This window comes from Anolis carolinensis, chromosome 4 (genome assembly GCF_035594765.1).
Source record: "Anolis carolinensis isolate JA03-04 chromosome 4, rAnoCar3.1.pri, whole genome shotgun sequence".
Taxonomy (NCBI): domain Eukaryota; kingdom Metazoa; phylum Chordata; class Lepidosauria; order Squamata; family Dactyloidae; genus Anolis; species Anolis carolinensis.
In genome coordinates this window covers 232,567,267-232,588,107 of record NC_085844.1, presented here as the reverse complement: position 1 = coordinate 232,588,107, position 20,841 = coordinate 232,567,267, and the positions used below count along the sequence as shown (strand labels likewise).

At 38.8% G+C, this 20,841-nt stretch overlaps 1 protein-coding gene across 3 annotated transcripts in view; it reads left to right on the top strand.

Moving 5' to 3' along the window:
* Positions 1–20,841, top strand: part of bcas1 (brain enriched myelin associated protein 1) — a 47,515-nt gene that overhangs the window by 11,862 nt on the left and 14,812 nt on the right. For 2 of the 3 annotated variants that reach the window (XM_062978944.1, XM_062978942.1), the window contains exons 4-6: positions 11,717–11,881; positions 14,037–14,081; positions 17,601–17,735. In XM_062978944.1, the coding sequence (XP_062835014.1) occupies positions 11,717–11,881; positions 14,037–14,081; positions 17,601–17,735 (345 nt within the window). The remainder of the gene's footprint in view (positions 1–11,716; positions 11,882–14,036; positions 14,082–17,600; positions 17,736–20,841) is intronic. The other variant, XM_062978943.1, reaches the window with a different exon arrangement.

Below are 20,841 nucleotides of genomic sequence, written 5' to 3'. Positions count from 1 at the left end.
TTTAACTGCCATGGCTCAATGCTATGGAATTCTGGGGCTTATAGTTTGGTGAGACACCAGCTCTTTTTGACAAAGACTAAAAGTCTTGTAAAGCTCCAATTCACACAATTCTTTATCAGTTAAAGTGGTGTCAAATTGCATTAATTCTACAATGTAGATGCATCTTCACCTTGAGTCAATCTGTTTGTATTATTGTCTTCCTTTTTTCCTACTGCCTTCCACTTTACCAAGCATTCATAATCTTTTACAATAAGTCATGTCAAGATATGTCCAAATTATGAGAGCATATTTTAATCCAGCCCTGTGATTGTCTGAAGAACTGGGATCTCACTGTTGACCTAGAAGGGACATTTGACTAAGAGCAATACTGCAGGATTGCAACAATTTTGCAGAATGTTAAGTGTGTCGTTAAAAAAAGAAAATCCGTTTCAAAGTTGTAAAGCATGCAGATAGTCTGCAACTGTCACAATTGTCTTTGGATCTGGTATTTACAATTTGATCATTAAGAACTCTCCATGAATATGACGACTTTGCTGTCATATGTTTGCAGTTTTTTTCTCTATCTCTCTCTTTTGTGTGCATACATTTACTCTGGTTGGTAACAATATAGGCTTTTATGAAGAACTAAGGGATCTAGAGTAAGCAAAAGGCAATGATCTTTAATGTGCAGTATGAACAGCTCTTATGCTCAGGAAGTTCTTCCTAATGTTCAGGTGGAATCTCCTTTCCTGTAATTTGAACCCATTACTTCGAGTCCTAGACTCCAGGGCAGCAGAAAACGAACCTGCTCCCTCTTCCTTATGACATTCTTTCAGATATTTAAACATGGCTATCATGTCTCCTCTCAACAGTCTCTTCTGAAGGCTAAACATCCCCAGCTCTTTAAGCCACTCCTCATAGGGCAGCTCTTTGATCATTTTAGTCACCCTCCTTTAGACATGCTCCAGCTTGTCAATATCTCTCTTGAACTGTGATGCACAGAACAGGGCACATTATTTTGAATGAGATCTGACCAAAGCAGAATAGAGGAGCACTATTACTTCCCTTGATTCATACACTATTCTCCTTTTGATGCACCCCAAAATCTCATTGTTTTTTTAAGCTGCTGCATCACATTGTTGACTCATGTTCAACTTGTGGTGTACTAAGACTCCAAGATCTCTTTCACATGTACTGCTGTTGAGCCAGGTTTCACCCATCCTTTATCTGTGCATTTCACAAAAACATTTTGAAAAACCCACTCTTTACTTTAATTTTCTGTGCTTTTAAAATGCTGGCTTTTGAGAACATCAGCAGTAGAATCTGGTGATTTTAGATAGACCACTGTGGCAGACTCAAAACCAACAACTGACTATGCAAACAGAGAAAATGGTCCATTACAAATAAGGTTCAGGTCACCTTTTAATAATAAATTTTATTTTCACATTGCTGTATTCCTTCATGTACAAGTGCATGGACACACTGACCCTCTTAGTTGACTATGTGCTTTTCAGTGCCATGATGTTGTCTGGATGCAGAGTTCATTCACCAATTCCTTGTATTACATTATGTTGCCAGATGGATGCCCAGTTTCTCACAGCTATTTTGTCCTAGGCCGCATCTATAGGGGCTGCTTAACTTAGAATTAGTCTGGAACTTAATGCCCCAGATCGGCCATGATGGCAGCCAGATGTACTGGGCCAAACCATCTGGGGCACTGTGTTGGCATCCAGACAGATCTGACTGGCTCCAGACTGGCCATAATGGTGGTCAGTTGCATCTGGCCAAATCATCTGTGTCACTGCATTGGTGTCTAGCCAATCCAGCCAGTCTGCTGGGCTGCCCCCTTGTCTTGCCGCCACTCCCCACTGGCCTGTAAGCCCTGCCAGTCATGTCCACATGTGCTGAAGTCACAATGAGGTGCCCACACAACCAGTAAGAAGGGGATAGAGTGACCCCTTTCTGTCTCCTTTTGAGAAGTATGAAGAACCTTGTGAACTTTTCTGGAATCAGTCATGTGGATGCACATGAAAATAGTATTTGGGCCACTCCCCTTCATTCACAATGAATTGTGCATCTGTTCAGGTAAACTTGACTTTTTTGTTTGTTTTTAAACACTCTCCCAATTCCTTTCCCAGACATAATTTGCTATGGTTTTATTCTGAAAAACAAAGTTGTTATTAAGATCTGGTCCTGTCCCCCTCTTTTAGGCTGTCTAGGGGACAGGAAGCGCATTTTCTGATTTAAATGGATGCTATATTTATACTGGAACTCTAAATATTTGGTCTAATATATGATAATTATAATTATCCAGATTTTGCTTCAGGCACACATTACTCTTTGAGTAAGCCATGACTGATAGCTTCTGTGGGAGCTTAATCACATCAAAGCTTTTCCCGCATGTCACAATGCCAACAAACAACAAGTAGTGTTGCTTTGAGAAGGAGAAAAGAGGAGAGAGGCTTCCATTTTAAGTTTTGGTCCCAGGAATTACACAGTCATTCTGTGTTTGCCTGAACCAGGGCCCTATTTTCAGTCTCCACAAAACTACATTCAGGAAGCTGCATAATTAAAACAAGGGTAGGATTCATGAGTTGAATGAAGAATAGACTATTCAAGCCAAGGTAAATGATGTGTCTGAAATGTGGCGCTGATTCTGCCAGGCTTTATGGGAACACAGAAGGCCTAGAAGGGAGATATTCTTTTTATGTAAGATGTCTCTGGGTCACAAAATGGCAGAACTGATACCAATGTGTATGCATTTCATAATGGCTGCATTAAGTCTGACATGAGAATATTAAATGTTTAATCTTGACCTCCTCTTCCTGTGTTATAGATTTTAAAAAGATGTAAGCACACCACAAAATTTACTTTCATAGTACTTGTCTGTTTCTGAAAGAGAATTTGGAAACAAAGATTTTTTTAAAAGTAATTCATTGCTCACATGTAATACATTTCCCTGTCACTGCTTTTTAAATTACCTTTAAGAATACTGTTTTAAGAATCACCCCCAATGGTAATGCTTTAACATAATAAGTATTTATTTATTTATTTATTACAACATTTATATCCCGCCCTTCTCACCAACAGGGGACTCAGGGCGGCTGGACCAGATCTTAATAACAAGTAAACATGATATTGTGTAAACATTGGAGCATTTTCATCTTTCTGGTTAAAATACATAAAAGTAACAATGTTGGACCACATTTCTTAAAAAGTGCCCCAAGTAATATATTACTTTCAGTTCATTTTCCCAGACCGATATAACACAGGTAGTCCTCAATATTCTCATTGTAAATTAGTTTCCTAATATGTGTGCTAGTTTCCAGATTATTTCAAAATAGTCCACACTCTATGACTAAGGGTCATGATGTGATTCTAGTATGTCATTTTTCAGTTCTAAATTCTGTTCTTCCTCCTCCACCCAATTTTTCAAACTTTTTCCATGAACTTCATCATACAGAAGTTCTCCATTTCTTTCTGCTTCTACACACTTCAAAGAAGGTGTTTGAATGAGAGGGAACCCACAAAACAACACAGGACTGCTTCTGGTTTTTACTCGTGGGACTCTTGTTTTCACCTTGTGTAGAAATGGGAAGATTTCAAAGATGGGCAGAAATTGACTCCATTGCTTTCCCTATGCATAGAAACACTTAAAAATTGGTGTTTTTTCCTTCAGATAGAAGGTGGTGGATTTGTCTGATTACTTTGTGACATTTCAGTGTGGATGTTCATATGGGTGTTTTGCTAATGCTTATTTTGTTTCCACTAGTGTTTTAAGGATGGTGTGGTCCCATTAAAAGAAGTGTTTTTAAAAATGTGCATGTCTCCTTTAACGTAGGGGCTTCAGGGATATGACTGCATGGAAAGATGTATCTTGGAAAAGAAAGCATTCCTGACTTCTTTAGAATAGGCTTCTAAAGACACCATGGAAAATGTTGTCACAAAAGGATGCCTATTTTAAAAAGTGTGCTGGTCTCCTTGAAATGGTTCATAGTTCAAGGGGAGTAAAAGCAGTCCTATGTCATGGATGTGATTAAATTCTCCATCCTCTTTAAAGACAGACCCCATAAAACACCAGTAAAGAAGACTATTTTACCTGCGCTCCCCCCCCCCACATACTTGTGGGGGGGGGAGCGCAGGTAAAATAGTCTTCTTTACTGGTGTTTTATGGGGTCTGTCTTGTGGGATGAAGTCACATGTCTACCTCCAGGTCCTCCAAATCCAGTACTGATATGAGCCCTATATATCCTCCAAATGTCTCAGTGTGGCAGGGACAGTTTTAATTAATCCTCTATTTGCTCACTTTTTCTACAACCTTTAAACTTTCTGAATTTTTATCTCCTGCTTCCATTAAGTTACTCAGAAGAAATTAGTTCTTACTTCAGTGGCTGCAAAGAGTTTTTGAAGTGTCTAAGTATGTGACATTCCTCGTTGCTTAGTAGGAATGGATGACTCTCCCAATGTAAATATATGAGAGAGGAAATAATGGCATCCAAGTACTAACTAAAACTGACCCTGTTCAGTTTCCAAGATCAGATCCCAAGCACAGTCAACTCTGGTTACTATTTGGATGGGAGACTATTAATGAATGCCAGGTGTTGTGGGCTATATTTCAGAAGCAGGAACTTGCCAAGCCACCAAAAGGATCAATTGCCTAAGAAAACCCTATGAAATTAATGGGGTCATCATAAGTTGACAGATTACTCACACAGAGCAAATGTCTCCATCTCACTGCCCTACAGATTTTTCATCTATAATCCTGACCAATGATGGCTGGGGTTGATGGAAGGTGTAATTCACCTCAACTGGTGGGGTTGTGGGGGGCTCAGAAGAGAGTAGTTGCCTCGGCTAACTGCAGTCTTTTCCCGATTACATTCTGAGTCATTGTGGTAGGAGCCTCTATGTAAACTCCCTGAATTTATGCTAGTATGTACCTTCAAGTTGTTTCTCTGCTTAAGGTGACCCATGAAGTTCATAAGGCTTCCTTAGGGAAGGAACACTCAGAGGCAGGGAGACTCAAAAGCAATGGAATTCCTAGATTATAGCAGGAAATGCACATTCATTCCTTCTGTGTAAAACAAAAGTACAAATAAATTATTGTAGGTTCCTTACTTAAAATGCCTTTCTGGGGGAGTTACCACTGTGATAACACTGTCTTACTGTGTACAGTGTAACTACTGTACCTTAATTCTTATCAAAACTGGAACCACCCAATTCTCTGAGTTGAGTAAAAGGCACAGGTTTAGTCCTTCCTAGGAGAACCTAAAAGAAGTACCTACCTTTTCTATCCTCTTTACCACAGCACCACTTCTGACCTTTTTGAATGTCTGGGTGGAAAAATGCACCAAGGTTGGCTGGCCCATTTAGTGTGAGCATTTTCCCTCTCTGCAGAATGACCTTCAATCTATCCACAGGTTATATCAAAATCCCTGTTTTTTACACCAAAACCTGCCATTGACTTACACATGAGGCTGACTTTTACACAAGTATGTATAGGTATTTTGTGTGGGACTTTTCTCTTTATCCTGTCCCAGACATCTGCCCCAAAGTCTTGTCATGATGTCACCACTGTGATTAACCAAGTACTGGAAGATCTCTTCTTGTTGGGTAGGACTAAAATATTAGATTTACTGTATTTTTCCAGCTGGCACATGAAACTAGGAAGGGTCTTGACACTGAGCAGGAAAGCAAACAGATAATGAAAAAGAATTTTGCCCACCAGCATCCCAGTACAAGATCATAATGCTGGGGAAAATGGAAGGAAAAAGGAAGAGAGGCCGACTAAGGGCAAGATGGATGGATGGTATCCTTGAAGTGACTGGCTTGACCATGAAGGAACTGGGGGCAGAGACGGCCAACAGCAAGCGACTGAACGCATAAAAAACAACAAAATCCCAGTACATGCTTTTAGTCTTTCTGAGGCTTTCACTGTCAAGCAGCTCATACCATCAGAAAATTATTTCTAATATTTGGGTGGAATCTGTTTTCCTGCTGTTTGAATCCATTGCTATGTGTTCTGGTCTCTAAAGCAGCAGAAAACATTCTCGCCTCTTCTTCAGTATGGTATCCTTTCAAATGGTTAAATGTGGATCTATTGTCCCTCTTAACCTTCTCTTTCCCAAATTGGACATATCCAACTCCCTAAGACACTCCACATGGGGCTTGGCATCCAGAACTTGGATCATTTTGGTCACCCCCCTCTGGCACATTCCAGCTTGTCAAAAGTTTACATACTGTAGGATCTTTAAAAAAAAACCAAAGTATTATCTTGTGCTCTTAACTACCATGTTAAGTTTCTTATAACAAGACATTTTGGAAGCAGGCTGGAAAATGAATTCTTTTTGCTACGCATTTTGTTGAATCTAAGAAGTGTTTTTATTGTGTTGCAGTTCCATAACTGATGCTTTTAACTCTTTGGAGGCAGGGCTGAGAATGAATTCTTTTTCCTGTGAACTTTGCCTGGAGCTAAGAAGTACTTTTGTTACATTGCAATTGCATGCATGAAAAATTCCACACATATCAAGACTCTGAGCTTCACACCCACCACTGTCCCACTCAAATATATGTTCCCTTATAAACCATTCTCTATACATTTCTTAAAATGCCACAATGAAGCACAGCAATATACCAAAGCAATATTCTCCCTCTTGGAATAAATATGGAATAAATTCATATAAGTATTTGATGTATCTTCTGTGAACCCAAAAGCTGCTGGGGAGAGGGAGAAGCACAAAACAATGAAATAACTCATGTCATGAAACTGAAGCTTTACTAGAACTCAAAATCAATCCACATTTTCGTCCTTTTGAATATACCTTGTGTAGATCTGATGTGGTGGAAAGGATACCCTGTACATTCAATTGGTGTTTTCATTCACTGAGTCTTTGGCCACATCTAGGCTTTGAAATTCCCTAGTTTAACCTGACTATAATAATCTACCATTGCAGTATTAAGACCTTTAGGGAAACTGAATTTTTCAACAGCATGTTTTGGTACTTTATTGTATTTTCATCGCATTTTATCGTCTTCTGCCTCTGTCTCTTATATTTCTTTTTCTTTGATCGCTGCCTTTTTCAGAAATGTAGAATACTTTTATGACACAATAGAATAGAAATGTTGTAAAGAACAGACATGTTGAAAGAATGGAATGATGTCATTCATCATATTTAATTGTCTAATGTGGGCAACAGTGGAGGAATTCACTGAATTCCTGAATGTGAATCTGTGGGGCAGCAGGAGAATCTGTCCCCTGCACCAGCACCTTCCCCCATCACGCGAAGGAAAGCATCACTGCCTGTTTCCCCCCCATGTTGTTCCTGTTGCTGACAACGAGAACATAGGAAGCTTCCCGTGTTCTCCTTGCCCCGTCATAGGACACTGAGAGCACAGTTCAAAGATGGAGCCCCATCAGAAGTAGTTGTGCATCCAGTGGGCTCTGTCCAGGAACCGTGCTCTTAGCGTCCTACGACGGGTCTGAAAGCCCCTGTGATGAAGTAGTAATTGTGTGCCTTCAAGTCTTTTTTGACTATGGCAACCTTAACACACACTTAGCGCTGAGATTTCTGGGGCTGAGTTGTGTGGTTTGCCTAGGGTCACACAGTGTGTTTTAATGGCCGAGCAAGAATTCAAACCCTGATCTCCAAAGTTGTAATCCAACACTCAAATCACTATGCCATGTTGGTTCCATGAATTAAATAGCAGCATTATTTATATCAGATCTGTTCATAAAATGATGGTGACACTGTACTGAGTTATCTTTAAGACTAGGTTACACATAATGTAGAGGAACCTACTTCTTAAAAACAAAAACAGTCACCTGCTTTAAAGGCAAGAGAAATTGTGCAGGTAGATGAACAGTTAAAGCCTTCTCTTCAAAATTGTTTCCTTAGTCTCTTTTCTGCCAGCTACCTGAGAACTGAAAGTACCCTTTATTTTACTGTGAGGTAAATGTAAGTGGCTGCAAAAACTGGCTCTGTCATCCAAACATGTATTAACTGCATTTCTCAAAAAGAAATGCTATATTTCTAATACAATATGATCTCTGGTACTTGCAGTTTTAAATACCCACATCCAGTAAAATATATCCTCCCCAGGAATTTCTAGGTCATCAGGCATGATTCTATGGCAACTTCCAGTGGAAGTTATTCGTTTCGATAGGCTACTATCCATGGTTTCCTGTTTCCACTGTAAATTGGGGGATAGTGTCTGGATCCAGGGAAGTCATGCTCCCCCTCTATTCTACCTTGGTCAGACCACACCTGGAATAATGTATCCACACCTGGAATACTGTATCCACCACAATTGAAGGGAAATGTTGACAAGCTGGAATGTGTCCAAAGGAGGGCAAATAAAAGGATCAAGGGTCTGGAGAACAAGCCTAAGGAGGAGCAGCTTAAAGAACTGGGCATGTTTAGCCTGCAGAAGAGAAGGCTGAGAGGAGATATGATAGCCATGTATAAATATGTGAGGGGAAGTCATAGGGAGGAGGGAGCAAGCTTGTTATCTTGTGCCTTGGAGACTAGGATGAGGAACAGTGGCTTCAAATTACAGCAAAGGAGATTTCACCTGAACATCAGGAAGAACTTCCTCGCTGTGAGAGATGTTCGGCAGTGGAACTCTCCCCCCCCCCCCCGGATGGTGGTGGAGGCTCCTCCTTTGGAGGCTTTTAAGCAGAGGCTGGATGTCCATCTGTCGGGGGTGCTTTGAATGCGATTTCCTACTTCTTGGCAGGGGGTTGGACTGGATGGCCCATGAGGTCTCTTGCAACTCTATTATTCTATGATTCTATGATTCATGCTCCATAGATATGGGGGTTGTAAATTATAAAGGGAACTTATGAGTACTGGGCTGTGGAATGTGTAGCTGATGAAATGAAGAAGGATGCCACTCTCCCTGGTTTTGTGATTGTTCATCACTTATTGGCTTAAGCTTGAAAAACAATCAGATACAGTAATAACAGTTGCCATTGGAAAGATCTCATATAATTACGTAATTTTATACATATATATTTTTAAAGCCACTCTTTAAGTTTCCCATTTCATGGAAGTAACTCTGTAATACAAGCTGTCACAAAACATGCACCTTGCACTAAATACATACCATATTCAGGCTGATCTTGGAAGCTAAGCAGGATCACCCCTTGAAGGAACATACACAATTTTCTCATCACTTCAAAACTAACACTCCAGAATACCTTGATTCCCTTTGTTCTTATTCCAGCTTGCTTTCAAATGGTACCAAAAATACAGATGTGCAAAACAAAACAAAAGTGTTTTCTTCCACTTTTTCTTTGCATGGCTGACTGGCATAAAGCAAAGAATCCAGATCATAGTCCAAAGTCCAGTTATGACACCTGTTCTGTGTCCACCCACTCCTCCCTGTTCTTTTGTCAAAGCATCCAACAATCCCTAATTGATTTTATATCTTTCTCCATCTCTAAAATGATGACATTTTCAATGTGTTTATTTATAACACATGTAATTACCACATAGCGTTATGATAATTTGCCCTTACAGTATTTATTCTACACTGGATTCCAAAGAAAAATGCACAAAAAATGGATTAGTACCCTGTTTCCCCTAAAATAAGACATCCTCAAAAAATAAGACCTAGTAGAGGTTTTGCTGAATTGCTAAATATATGACCTCCCCCGAAAGTAAGACCTAGCAGAAGAGAAGGCTGAGAGGAGACATGATAGCCATGTACAAATACGTGAGGGGAAGTCATAGGCAGGAGGGAGCAAGCTTATTTTCTGCTTCCCTGCAGACTAGGACACGGAACAATGGCTTCAAACTACAGGAAAGGAGATTCCACCTGAACATCAGGAAGAAATTCCTCACTGTGAGGGCTGTTCGGCAGTGGAACTCTCTCCCCCGGACTGTGGTGGAGGCTCCTTCCTTGGAAGCTTTTAAGCAGAGGCTGAATGGCCATCTGTCGGGGGTGCTTTGAATGCGATTTCCTGCTTCTTAGCAGGGGGTTGGACTAGATGGCCCATGAGGTCTCTTCCAACTCTACTATTCTATGACTCTATGACTCTATGACCCACCAAACAAAACACCATAGCATGCAGGACTGGTAAATGTACATATCAGTTGTATATGGAAATAATGGTAGTAACAAGAAATTATTGACAGAAGTCACAGTTTGTCTGGTTTGGTTATGTTGGTTTGTGATTACAACTACTGTACAGTATAGAATAAATGTTCATTTTTTTGTTCAACAATAAATGTGAATTCTACTTCATGGAAAAATAAGACATCCCCTGAAAAAAAGACCTAGCGCATCTTTGGGAGCAAAAAATAATATAAGACACTGTCTTATTTTCGGGGAAACACGGTATGACTCTGTGATCCCGGCCATGAAAGCCTTCGACAACACATATGACTCTTTTAATTTAAGATTTAAGTGTCTTTTTGTACACTTCCAGTTTTGATATCTGTACAGAATACTAGTTTTCAGGCTGCAGTGTTGATTATCCACAGAGATAGTTGTAAACGGGAAGAGATGCAGAACTAGAGTCTAACATGTCCTATTTTACACAAACAGTTCATGTTTAAAGATCTCACATATTTCAAGAATTGAGCATATTTGGTATTCCAAATATTTTGGAATATCTAACCCACAATACCTTACCATGGGACTTGTTGCCTGAGGCTTCTAGGAGTAGAAGTCCAAATAGGATCTTTTTTATTTGAAGGGTTCCCAAATTTGAGTTTGAGTTTGGTTTAAAACCAAGAGCCATAAGAAGGAAAAGTAGAGTACAGAAAATTGTTCATCAATAATTTTCACATAGACAACAGATTGAGCAGCAAGAAAGTCTTGGACCCTCTCCATATACTGACTAGACAGCTAGACAATCTTTTACCTGAAGAAAATAGATAGGTGTGAGATAAGGCTTTTCCATTTAGGAATATAACATAGGAGAACATATTGTGTTTCTATGTTCTCCTCCCAAAGGTCAAGACAAATCTCCTCTAAAGAAATCTTGGCAAGAAAACTCAATGACAGGGACACCTGAGGGTTTCTTTAAGTTGGAAACACTTGAAGGCAAACAATAGACTGAAGCTGAAATATTCATCCAAGGGCTTTGTGAGCTGAACTCTTAAATGTCTGGATTCAACCATGTCCCTCTATGTCTTTTAGCTAGATCTGAACAAATAATTTTCTGAACTTCAAGTAATTATTTACTTAAAATTCCAAATCTATTGGTGAACTGGGCTTTGGGGTTCCCTACATGAGATGCAGCTTATCAACATTAGTTCTTTTTTCTCAAACTAAGTTAATAGATAAGCCAAAATCCCCTAAAGTCAAATGCATTCTTTTTTGCAAATCTTTCTAAGCACTAGGGGCTCCCTATGTATGGTGTGATCTGACACAAAGTCTTCACAGTTCAAAACCACAGCGACGTGTTGCTTGCTATTCAGTGTTCAGCTGTTCCAAACAGAAGAGGAGACTTGTTTGGTGTGTCATACGCAACCTGGCCTCTTGTATTTGTTGTTCTCTGTGGCACGGAACAATGTTCCCCCAGCCAACAGCAAATGCTGCATATATTAGACTCGGCTCGCATCAATGCTCAATTGTTCAGGATATGTAGGCTGAAGAAATATGGATGGAATTAGAATTGTGCCTCAGAGAGCAACATGATGCAAGTGGCAAATAGATTACTTTTACCATCTTCTAACTGGGCATTCAAGGGAGCGAAGAACTGAGAGCACTGTTCTCCCTTTTTATTCAGGACGTGACAGATGACAGCAACCAAAAGGCTCTGCAGCAGGGGTCAGCGGATGTCAATTGCTTGGCCTCTGTGGATCTTGCCCAAGAGGAGGTAAAACCAGACAACGTGAAGACAGCCAACGGGACAGACTCCAACAATTCCGTCATGAGTTATTTTAACAAATTGGTGAGAACTTTTCACTTTTTTCTGTACAGATGTGGGTTGTATTGTAAGATTTGTGTCAAGGTTTTTTTCTATTTGTGTTTAGGAAATTTGGGGAGATAGTAGAGTAGGTCATACTCAGCATCAGACTGGAAGAGCGACTTGATGGGCAGTCGTCAGTACATAGGAAGGAAAGTTATATGAGTGCTCTGTATTGTTGGCAAAGCTTCAGACCTGCCTTGGATTAAGAGAGCCTTTGAAAAGAGAGCAAAACTTTGAACATTAGAGCCGTTATTTCCCATTTCTCAGTAATGAGGTACAGCAAAGAATATGGGAAAGGGGAGTGTTGGACTGTAAGTGGCTGGTTGGAGAATTCTGTGAGATGCAGTCCAAAAAGAAAATAAATTCCCAAAGTTTCGGCAAAGAGAATTGTTCCTCTAATATGGAAAAAGATGACAGAACTGTTACAGAAAGAGATGAGAGAAATGTTAGACATTTCCAAAGATCTTTACTCAGAGTAGGCACCACTGAAGGTGGATACATGTAGTTTGACACCACTGTAACCATCCTGGGTCAATCTTATGGAATTATGGGAGTTGTAGTTTTTCAAGATCTTTATTTAAGATAGTGTAAGGATATAAGAAAAGAATTGCTCAAGCAGATTATAGATCCACCATATCAGGACAATTACATCAATATATTTATTTGATTTGATTCATATTTCATCTTTCTTATTGGTTACTCCAAACTAGAGTTAACCCACTGAATCACAGATTGAATGTTGAGTCAACAAGTAGATAAACTCCATTGATTTAATGTGTATTATTTCAAGTCTGGAGTAAGAATAGCTTGATGTTTATGTTTCCAACAGTTGATAACTTGATGCTTTTTGGTAGTACACAAAGATGGTTACGGCAGTAGCATTCTTTGAATCTTCCCCTCCATAGCATCTAGAATCCAAAACGATAGTGCTTTGGAATTTCATTATTCCATTTCAGTTGTTAACCATGGTGAAGATTGGCCTCCTATATGTATTTTCTTGTGAGTAAATCTCACTGCAATCAATGCGTCTACATCCAAGTAGGTATATGCAGGATTGTGCTAAAACTTTTTCTGTGTGAATTTATGTTTGATTTTTTTGTCATTTTGAGCTCAGTATTTTGGCTTTATCAAACCAATGAATGTAAAGGAGGTGCAAAGGACCATTTATGTTAATCTCCTGCCCTCATACAGCATTTTCACAGCTTGGAAGTAATTAGTTACAAAACAATTAACTTTGCAATAACTAAGACATATTTATTTATTTATTTGCTTATCTTTTATTCTGTCTTTTTTGAGACCTATGGCTATTTGCCACAAATTAACTGAGTTTCATTATGATTTGATTATGACATAACTGAAGATAACCTCTCTCATTTGTGGTGCACCTGTAACTGATCTGACTTTTATAGTTACAGGCCTTACTATGTAGGGGGTTTTGCACTATGGGCCAGTTACTTTTATTGTTCTAATGGTCTTTTAAAAATAGAAAAAATAGAATATTGAAATTTCTTTTTGATAACATGAAAATAAAGTATTTTAGATTATTTGAGGATCTATAATAGTAACTATTTGCTTTTTAGAAGTAAAATAAATTATGATATCTGATTTTCTGTATCTGAGGCTTAAGATATAAGACCATTTTAAAGAGTATTGTGGACAGTATTATTTTGTCACTGTTGATACTAGTTGTTATTGTTGTTTGTTTGTTGTGAACAGGCTTTGCATTATTTTGCATGCCACAAAAACTTATGCAATATGCACAGCACAATTAACAGGCGTTCCATATTATTCTATAAATAATTTTATCTGATATATAATTACATATTTTCAGATTTTGAGGTTCTGATTACTTGTCTTTGCATGCTGACAAGGTTCTGATTACTTGTCTTTGCACGCTGACAACTTGTTTTACAGGTAACATGTTCTAGCCTTGTATTAGTTTACAGTTAGGAAGTTATTTTTTATTCTTAATTTCAGTGTATTTTAAAATTGTCCGCCTCTGGTCAAATACCTTAAATTTAAATTTACAGCCCTAATATTTGCTTTCTACTTATAGGGCAAAAAATAATTCAGCGTTTCGTTTAAAAAACTGAATACTGCATATTTCATGAATTGGTGTTGTTTTATTTATTGAAAGGTTTCTCAAAGAAAATCAGGTTCCAAGGCTGACTCTGAGGATAAGGTGCGTATTTTATTTTCTCCTGACAAATTCTGGTCATTATGGACAGTTATTATTTTATTTTATTATCTTCAGAATATTGACTAAGGCCTTACATTGAAAAGCCCTGTATTTGAGTTAGCAGCCATTAGTCAATATTAAGGACTTTCCTGTTGTATTATTGTGATTTGTTCATTATTTCATTCTTTATGTTATTATGTCACTTTTCCTTCAAGGAACTCTAAAGAGCATTCATGGGCTGAGATCCATGAGGAGAGAATGTTAGCCACAGTTCAGCATGTAATTAATGTTGCCAATATGAGTATTTTATTTTTGTTTGGTTTGGATTGGTTTGGATTTGCTGTGTAAGATGCAAGAGGAATTTTGCTGTTTGTTCATTTGAATCCCTACTATATTTCTTAATCTCTGTGTTCATTGAGAAGTGTCAAACGTACGTTAACAGTGTAAAATTATGCTTGCCTATCCAGAAAGCAGTTCCATTTAGTCTGATGTATTTTTATCCTAAGAAGATTTATTTATTTATTTATTTACATCATTTATATTCCGCCCTTCTCACCCCGAAGGGGACTCAGGGACTCACATTACACATATTAGGCAAACATTCAATGCCTTTTTAACACAGGACAAAGACGAACAACATAGCTCCGAGCGGGCCTCGAACTTATGACCTCCTGGTCAGTGACTCATTGCTCTCCCGTCTGCGCCACAGAATAACAAGAATAACAAGGATAGAAAGTGTTTTGGAGTTCAGTTTGCATCTTCCCTTACCACTGGTTGTGCTGGGTAGGTCTGAAGCCCGTTACAGGCAACCATCTTTACAGGACCAAGCACTCTACATTCGTAGTACATTTCAGCATAAATTGCGCAGAAAAGAGAATGAGGGCCCTACCCTATGGCTCATAGGAATGCTTTGCCCTACATGGAAGAGAAAAGAAAAACGATTCTGCCTTATACTAAGTCAAATCCTTGATCCATTTAGCCCAGGTCTGTCCCATGAATAGAAACACAGATTATTAAAATTTTGAAATTTAATGTTAATTTTTTTTATCAGATTTTAGGTGCACTGTGTACTTTTGTCTGCTGGTCCACAGTTTCCAAATAACAATGACGGCACCTATTTTATTATGAAGTTGGGTGCTCCTGGCTCCCAAGTCACATTCTGAAAAGCTCAGTTGCCTACATGCTTCCACATGTTGGCCTCTAGACTAAGACTTCTTGGAGATAATTGGGAGATAAGAAGACCATGTGTGGAACTCCATTTCAGTGGAGTGATAAATCTATTCCAGGCTTTAAGACTAAAATTTCAGTGAGCTTTCCAAGGTACTGAATCAACAAAATAGGTTCAGCACCTTGAACAACTCTAGTAAAAGTTTAGCCTAAAACCAGAAATGGATCGACATGGGAGCCACCAGCCACTATGGAAATAGATACAGTATGCCTTTGTAATTTTCCAGTGAATATTCTATTGGAGCCACCCAGTAATTTATGACAAACAAAGCCCATATATTACTTGCCAAAACCAGTATAATGTTTATTTTAGCAATAAAGTTTTTGTGCAGTCTAATATAGTGCAAGGCCAATGTGTTTTCCTAAAGCCATCCCCTTAGCCCCATGTGATAAGAACCAGTGGGTTGGAAGTGCTGACGTCCACATTGACTCAGCATCATAATGTGGAGTAGACTCTCTTGCTTCAATGTGGACATTGCAGGACCTAGGAATGTATTACTAATTAAAGGAACACTTTCCCTGGTCAGAAGCTAACTTTGTGATAATGGTATGAGAAATAGTGTTGAGCTGGTAGACCAAGAGACCAGAGTTGAGTTGGTAGACCAGAGTTTGTCTCTGCCCAACAGAGCTGATTGCTAGCAATTGCTGTTATATCTGCCACAGATTTCTTTTTATTTAGTTTATTTTTTGATACAAAAAGGTTTAAAACTTGAGGGTCCAAACAGAGCAAATAGATCTGCATTTGTTTACCTGTACATTTAATGAAAATTAATTGGGTTTCATGTAGAGTGTGAGCAAAGTCTGAAAGTCCACTTTTCTGAAAGTTTGGCATTCTTAAATGTCATACACATCTATATTCAGTATAAAAAACATGAAATGTACAGTGCTGAAATGGCCAAAGACTGTTGACTCCAAACCTTTCTGATCCCTGGGATGCCGTAAATTACTTAGAACTACCATTGATCTAAATGGCATTTTGGCTGTATCACGGGGCTGGAAGAAGTTTGAAAATTATGTTTATCTTTTCTCCATCTCACAATTGGCTTTTCTGCCAGAAAATCTTAACCCGAAGACCAGCACTGATATCCTACATTGGCTGCTTAGTCACAAATGCATAATTAAGTAACTCCTCCTATCCCAGTCCCTCAACCCCACCTTAATAACCAGCAGCTACATCAAACAAAGGAAATGTGTTCAGCTGCTGATTGGTATACAAGGAAGATAATGTTTCAAGCCCTATTCTGCCAAACAAGTGAAGCTGGGACAATCTGTAGCGGGACCACTGTCACAATTCCTCATAGCTGCCTCATTCACTAGGAGGAGAGGGCTAGAAACAGCCTTTCTTTCTGATTGGCAGCAGAACATACTTCCTTCATTTTATATGGATGTTGGCTTTTAAGGTGGGTTGGGGGGAGCCATTTACGATTTTGGCCATGAGATATAGGAGCCTTCAGACATATCTTGATGTAGGGGCAGTGTACCATAAAGGATAGTATTGTGTCAAATGCCCTCATCCCCTACTATCTGAGGCTTTAAAAATCAAGGCCAGCACTATTAATCATTACACTTTTCATTATTGTTCATTACACTGCAACAATAATTTTAAATGTGCTTTGGGGGATCCTGATGTTCCTTAAAGTTTTATCAATGATTTATTAAGGGGGGGGATGGTAGAAAAAATTCCACAAAAAAGAGCTTGCCTAACGTAATAGGTTTTCCACTGCAATTGGGTCACAGAACCGTGTGTTCTAGATTGTGTTCATTCAGGGCTATATTTCCTCACACGAGCTCAATGTGCATTTTAGACCATGTCCCAAGAATGTGTTGCCATCTGATGGAAAATATGTAGTACTTCCTCAACAGATGAGTCAGTTCTGGTATGCGTAACAACTTCCTTAAGGACAGATCATCAAAATAGTGCATATGCAACTGTTGGTATGTGCAGTTGTGCTTCTTATAGTGGAAATTATACTAAACAGACCATATTATGAATTTATAGCTAAATTTTATATTGTTTGGGAGAACCAAAAGCAGAATTGCAGAATTCTCTAGGCATGGCAGGGTGTATGCAGAGATGTGAGTACTACTTTATAAAGCTTAGAAATGTTACTTTTTGAACCATGGTTCCCAGAGAACCCCAAACAATATTTTAAAAAATGTAATTTTGGTCTCCAAAAGTAACTTTGCCCAGCTCTTCTATTCTACTATTTTGTTGCTGTATGTTGTGAGCCAAAGGGAACTGGAGCATTCCGTGAAAAATGAGTTTTAACTGATGTTGATGTCACTCATATAAAGGGTTCCCAAACATGTCCTGGTGGGCAGATTCCTGAAAAGAAAGCAGCTGACTCCCCTAAGAAAAGCCCGAAGAAAAAGAAGCCAGAAAGTCCCAGATTAGGACACAACACATTTAGCAAACTGTTTAGGCATAAGGTTGGTGTACAGCAAAGTGTGGAACTGAACCCTGAATGGCAACAGATGAGATTTAAGATGGTTCATCCAGTTAGGGTGAAAAACTGTAATTATCAGGATGCATAGAGATCAAAATCTATTTTAATACTCACCCTCCAGTAAAAGTCAGAGGAGGCTAGGACCTCAATTTTGGAGTCCCTCGAGTAACATCTGTGAATTCAGGGTTCAGGGAAACTTTGAAAGAGTCCCATTGATCACAACATAACAACCATGTCCTGTGTCATTTTAACAAGTCCCTTTGTAACTAACAAAACACATGTCACCATTAATCAGAAATTTAGATGTGACAATTAAGTTTATTAAAATGCTCTTTTAGAATGTACATAATCCATTCAAAATGAATGAAGAATTCTGCATGTTGTCTTTACAAAAATGAATGTATTGCAATAATTATCCTCAAATTGCAGAAGGAGTGGAAATGTGATTGAAAAGTCAGGACTGTCCCAAATTCTAAAATTTCAGCACAAAAATCTAAATAGGGACACATCCTTGTGATGTCATGGCAGGGGGAAGGAGATGCTAATACTACAAATATGATGTGACAAGGTCCATCCCTGTGATGCCAATGAGCATGATTCATACACCCATCAACCACAGGGCACATAGTATGCAATTCAAACAAATAATAATAATAATAATAATAATAATAATAATAATAATAATAATAACGAAATAAAACTTTATTTATACCCCACCATCATCTCCCTGCGGGGACTCGGGGTGGCTCACATGGGGCAATGTATGTGATATGTTCCTGTATTGATCTTGGACAGGCAACAGCTTGTGTGCATGCCAGTGTAAGAACATTTACAAGGAGCTTAAATTAGAATAATAGAATAATAGAGTTGGAAGATATCACATGGGCCATCTAGTCTGACCCCCTGCTATGCAGATAAAGCACAATCAAAGTATCCTTTCCTATCCAGCCTTTGTTTAAAAGCTTCCAAGGAAGGAGCTTCCACCATACTCCGAGGCAGAGAGTTCTACAACTGAACAGCTCTTACAGTCAGGAAGTTCTTCCTAATGTTCCGGCGGAATTTACTTTCCAATAATTTGAACCCATTGCTCAAAGTCCTAGTTTTCAAGGCAGCAGAAAACAAGCCGGCTCCCACTTCCTTATGACATCCTTTCACATATTTATACATTGCTATCACGTCTCCTCTCAATCTTCTCTTCTGTTGGTTAAATATACTCAGCTGCATTGATTCCATCAATAAAACATATTTTTGTAATGTTTTGCTGCCATATTTTCAAGAATTCCCTATTGCTTTCTGCAAGAGAACATGGGGTGGGCTGCTTTTGAACCCTTTTCTGCCAGAAAAAAAATAACACTTTACTTCTGAACTGTTCATTGTAAGGTTTCCCCCCCCCTAAAATATTGAATAATTTCCAGTAAATGGCAGATGTTTTGTCTAATAGCACAATACCTGAAAATGGGCTATCATAATACCATAGTATTTTAGAGCTGGAAGGCTTCTTGAATGGATCTACTCCCCCCCCCCCCCATAATTTCAATGGGCAATCAATATTTATTTAAATATCTCCAGCAATAGAAACTCATACTCCCCATATTTGAAGACAGTTAATTATATATAGAATCCATAATGCTGTATGATGGAACTCATATAGGTGTCTATGGAGCAGATCCTGCTGTGGTAAATCAGCAATAAAGAACTAGAATGAATGCATCCTTTATATTGGAGTAACAAATTTGGATTATAGCATTGAAATTAATATATATAATGCTAGCCATAACCTCCTTAAATTTACATGTTATGTCAATATTTTTGTTCATTGCCAAGTGAAGAACTAGAGAGAAATAATGGTGCATTATTGCCTGTGGAATCTATAGAGACAAAGACCCTTAAGCTGTGCATGGAAAAAGAAACTGATTTCTGAATACAAGAATTTCGCTGTCGTGCCCACATGGAATTTGTGGAAGTAGGAGGTTTATGTAATAATATGTATATTTATTTTGAATATTGCAGAGAAATAAATCAATTAGTTTGGGGTTTTTTTTAAAAAAGAAAAGATCTACACATTCCCAAAGGGGGAATAAGCTGTAAACATCATCATTGTGGAATACTTTTGTTACCAAGTAAAGTCGATCCCATTTACAGTCAAGAAAAAAGTTTGCACTTAAGATTTTATTTAGTGGTGGCAGAACATAAAGCCCCACAAGTATGCTTATGTCCAGGAGTATGAAGGCTCTCTGTACCTGACAATGCCTAACTGTATTGTATAACCAGGCACAACAATTACACAAGCAAGTATTAGATACCTCCATGTGCAATGCCCATAAAAGTACTTTTGCTGGTAAAAACCCTATTCACACCAACATGAGTAACCAAGAGGATTTTAGACAAATGCCTACAGTCTAAATATACCTATAATAACCATACCTGTAAATAAATGACTGAAAATAGGTCAAAACTACTTCTAACAAAGTAAATATTATTAGGACCAACGTAGATGGACGGTATAAGAAAAGCTGACAGGAGTCAGGATTCCAGATGATGTGAAGAGTAATAGTGTTGATCTACTTCCTCTTCTCATGTTTAACTAGGTTCTCAACAGCTGACTTGGGTTCCATATAGATCTCTGGCTAGTGAGGAGTGTGCATGGGCAATGGCATACAGCCAATCCTGATTCATCAGCAACTAGCCCAGAATGTTGTTTGTAACAATTGCCAGTGGGAGCCCCCGATGGCGTAGTGAATTAAAGCCTTGTGACTTGAAGGTTGGGTTGCTGATCTGAAAGCTACCAGGTTCAAATCCCACCCGGGGAGAGCGCGGATGAGCTCCCTCTATCAACTCCAGCTCCATGCGGGGACATGAGAGAAGCCTCCCACAAGGATGACAAAAACATCAAAACATCTGGGCGTCCCCTGGGCAATGTCCTTGCAGACGGCCAATTATCTCACACCAGAAGCAACTTGCAGCTTCTCAAGTTGCTCCTGACATGAAAAAAAAACCAAACGATTGCCAGTCAAATTGCCTCAGAACTATCCCTGACATTTGTTATCTACAGAGAATTCCTTGCCATTGGTGGGAAGAGGATGGCTCTT